This window comes from Penaeus vannamei, chromosome 34 (genome assembly GCF_042767895.1).
Source record: "Penaeus vannamei isolate JL-2024 chromosome 34, ASM4276789v1, whole genome shotgun sequence".
Lineage (NCBI taxonomy): Eukaryota > Metazoa > Arthropoda > Malacostraca > Decapoda > Penaeidae > Penaeus > Penaeus vannamei.
Window position 1 is genome coordinate 23,816,421 of NC_091582.1, and position 2,500 is coordinate 23,818,920.

Sequence of the window (2,500 nt, forward strand, 5' to 3'; positions counted from 1 at the left end):
GGCCAAGAAGAGGAACTCACTCCAGGAGGCGAGCAGGAGGATGGAGTCCGAGGCGAGGAGTAGCAGAAGGAGGATGAGGCGAGGAGAGGCTGCCCTCAACCCCATCTTCTTGGGGAATACGAGAGAAGGTGAGGTTGGATGGGGGTGGGGTAGGGTGGGGGTGGGGTTCGTTCATTCATTCGTTGGTTTTCCCTTTTTTTCTTATTCTTCTTCTTTTGAGTTGTATTTTCTTTTCTTTTTTTGTTGGGGGGGGGAGGGAGGGGTTGGTTCTTTATCTATTTTTTTCTTCTTCTTTTTCATTGGGGAAGGGAGGTTGTCCCTTTTTCCTCATTTTTCTTTCTTTATCTTTATATCTCTCTCTCTCTGTCTGTCTGTCTCTCTCTCTCTCTCTCTCTCTCTATCTCTCTCTCTCTCTCTCTATCTATCTATCTGTCTGTCTATCTATCAAACGTCAAGATACGAAAGGAACTGGTCTTGCAATTAAAAGAAACTTTTCCAGAATAACACTATTTTCATTCCTGAAACTTTTTCGTTCAGGATATCAGCATAGATCTAGCAGAAGGGAGTAAATATCAAAATACAATTTCTTAAAGTCCAAAGTTTAGGAATCTAATTAACAATGTGAGAAGGGTGTAGACGGAAAAAAGTATATTTCTGAAAAGAAAAAGGACGGATATATTTGCTATCTGTCGTACACCTAAAACCTTTCAATTTTAAGTTTTCATCGTTACTTACAATCATTATTATTTATTAGCTGCACCAACATGTTCAAGACAACTTTCTACTAATATTCATAATAAAAAGAACAGTTTAGAAGCATATAATATCAACACTTAATACTAGCCACTTGATTTCAAAATATATAAAAACCAGGAAAATTCGCGTGCATATTAAGTTAATAGGTTTAACGGAACGAAAAGGCTCGGGCGCGATAGCACAACAAATCCCAAAAGCCCATATTGTGAGGAAAAAATTATCGAAGATTTAATCGTATCTGGAGCACAATGAGCATTTGCATCAAAAGCATTGCTGGAGTTGATACCGGTGTTATCTGGCTTAACCCATGTGCGCTCTCTCTATATATATTTATCTATCTCTCTATCGATCTATCTCTCTCTCTCTCTCTCTCTCCCTCTCCTTCTCTCTCTCTCTCTCTTTCCCTTCTCTTTCTCTCTCTCTTTCCCTTCTCTTTCTCTCTCTCTCTCCCTCTCCCTCTCCATTATCACTCCCCATCGTCTCTCTCCCTCTTTCTCTCTCTCACCCGCCCCCCCCCTCTCACTCTCTCTCTCTCTCACACACACACACACTTCGTCTCTCACTTCCTCCCTCCCTCCCTCCCTCTCCTTCACCCACTCTTCACCCCTCCCCTCTCACACACCCTCATTTCACCCTATTCCCCCTATCTCTCACTCTTCCCTCTCACACCCTACCCTCTCCACTCACTCATCTCACCCTCTCATTTATTTTTCTCTCTCCTCACAGAATGCCCAGTGCTAGAGCGTATCCTCATGAACTGTGTCGCTGTGAGTAATGAGGTAGGCGACCAAGATAGGGCGTTCCTGGATACCTGCCTCCGACATGAGATCTGCTACATGTGTGTAAGTATGTGGGGCTGCGTCATGAGGCGTGTGGGACGAGGATAGGGGGGTGGGAGTAGGGGGGGGGGTTGGATGGGTGGGGAGTAAAGGGTATTCTGTTGTCGGATTTGTGGGAGGGGGGTGGGGTGGGGTTAGGGGGGTGGTAGGGGGTATTAAGTCGTCGGCTTTGTTGGAGGGGGTGGGTGGCATAGGGGTAGGGGGGATGGGTAGTGGGGAAAGGGGGTAAGGGGTATGCCGTCATTTGTCTATCATATAATTCATCTTTAAAGTCAGTTGTTTTTCACGCCTTTTGTCGGTTTCGTATTATTCATCCTCAGAGTCAATCTTGTCTGCCATTCTTAAAGTCGAAAATCAAAAATAAGATTAGTATTTACTTCGGAAGAATTTTTTGTAATTGATTTAACCTGCCGTGATGTAACCTAGTCTTTTCTAAGCTGATTTAACCTTACCTAAATTAATTTAAAGAAGTTTAACCTGGCTTAAATTGAATCAACCCAACTCAACCTAATTCAACCCAACTCGACCTAACCCCTGACCCAGTTTAAGCAACCCTAACTCAACATGACTTAACCTTAAATTAGTCTATTCAACCCGACCTAACTTGACCTGACCCAGCGCAACTTAACCTAACCTCTAACCATACATAAGCAAATCTAACTCACCTAATGTAGCTTAAATCTACTTATGTACGATCAGCGGTTGGGTTGGGTCAGGTTAACTCGCCCTAACCTGACCCAAGCCAACCCAAACGAACCTAACTCAACCTGACTTAACCTGAAATTAAGCTATGCAACCCAGCCTAACTTAACCTAACCTCTGACCATATATTTGCAAATATAACTCAACCTACCCTGACCCAAGCCAACCCAAACGACCCTAACTCAACCTGAATTAACCTTAAA

General features: G+C 43.5%; 1 protein-coding gene across 1 annotated transcript in view; it reads left to right on the forward strand.

The window, feature by feature from the left end:
• LOC113808492 (eukaryotic translation initiation factor 5B) overlaps nucleotides 1-2,500 on the forward strand; it is a gene marked incomplete in the record, with an annotated part of 173,331 nt that overhangs the window by 169,847 nt on the left and 984 nt on the right. Inside the window, 2 exon segments of the mRNA XM_070113308.1 lie at nucleotides 1-128; nucleotides 1,483-1,598. The exon segment at nucleotides 1-128 is cut by the window's left edge and continues 59 nt beyond it. Of these exon segments, the coding sequence (XP_069969409.1) occupies nucleotides 1-128; nucleotides 1,483-1,598 (244 nt within the window).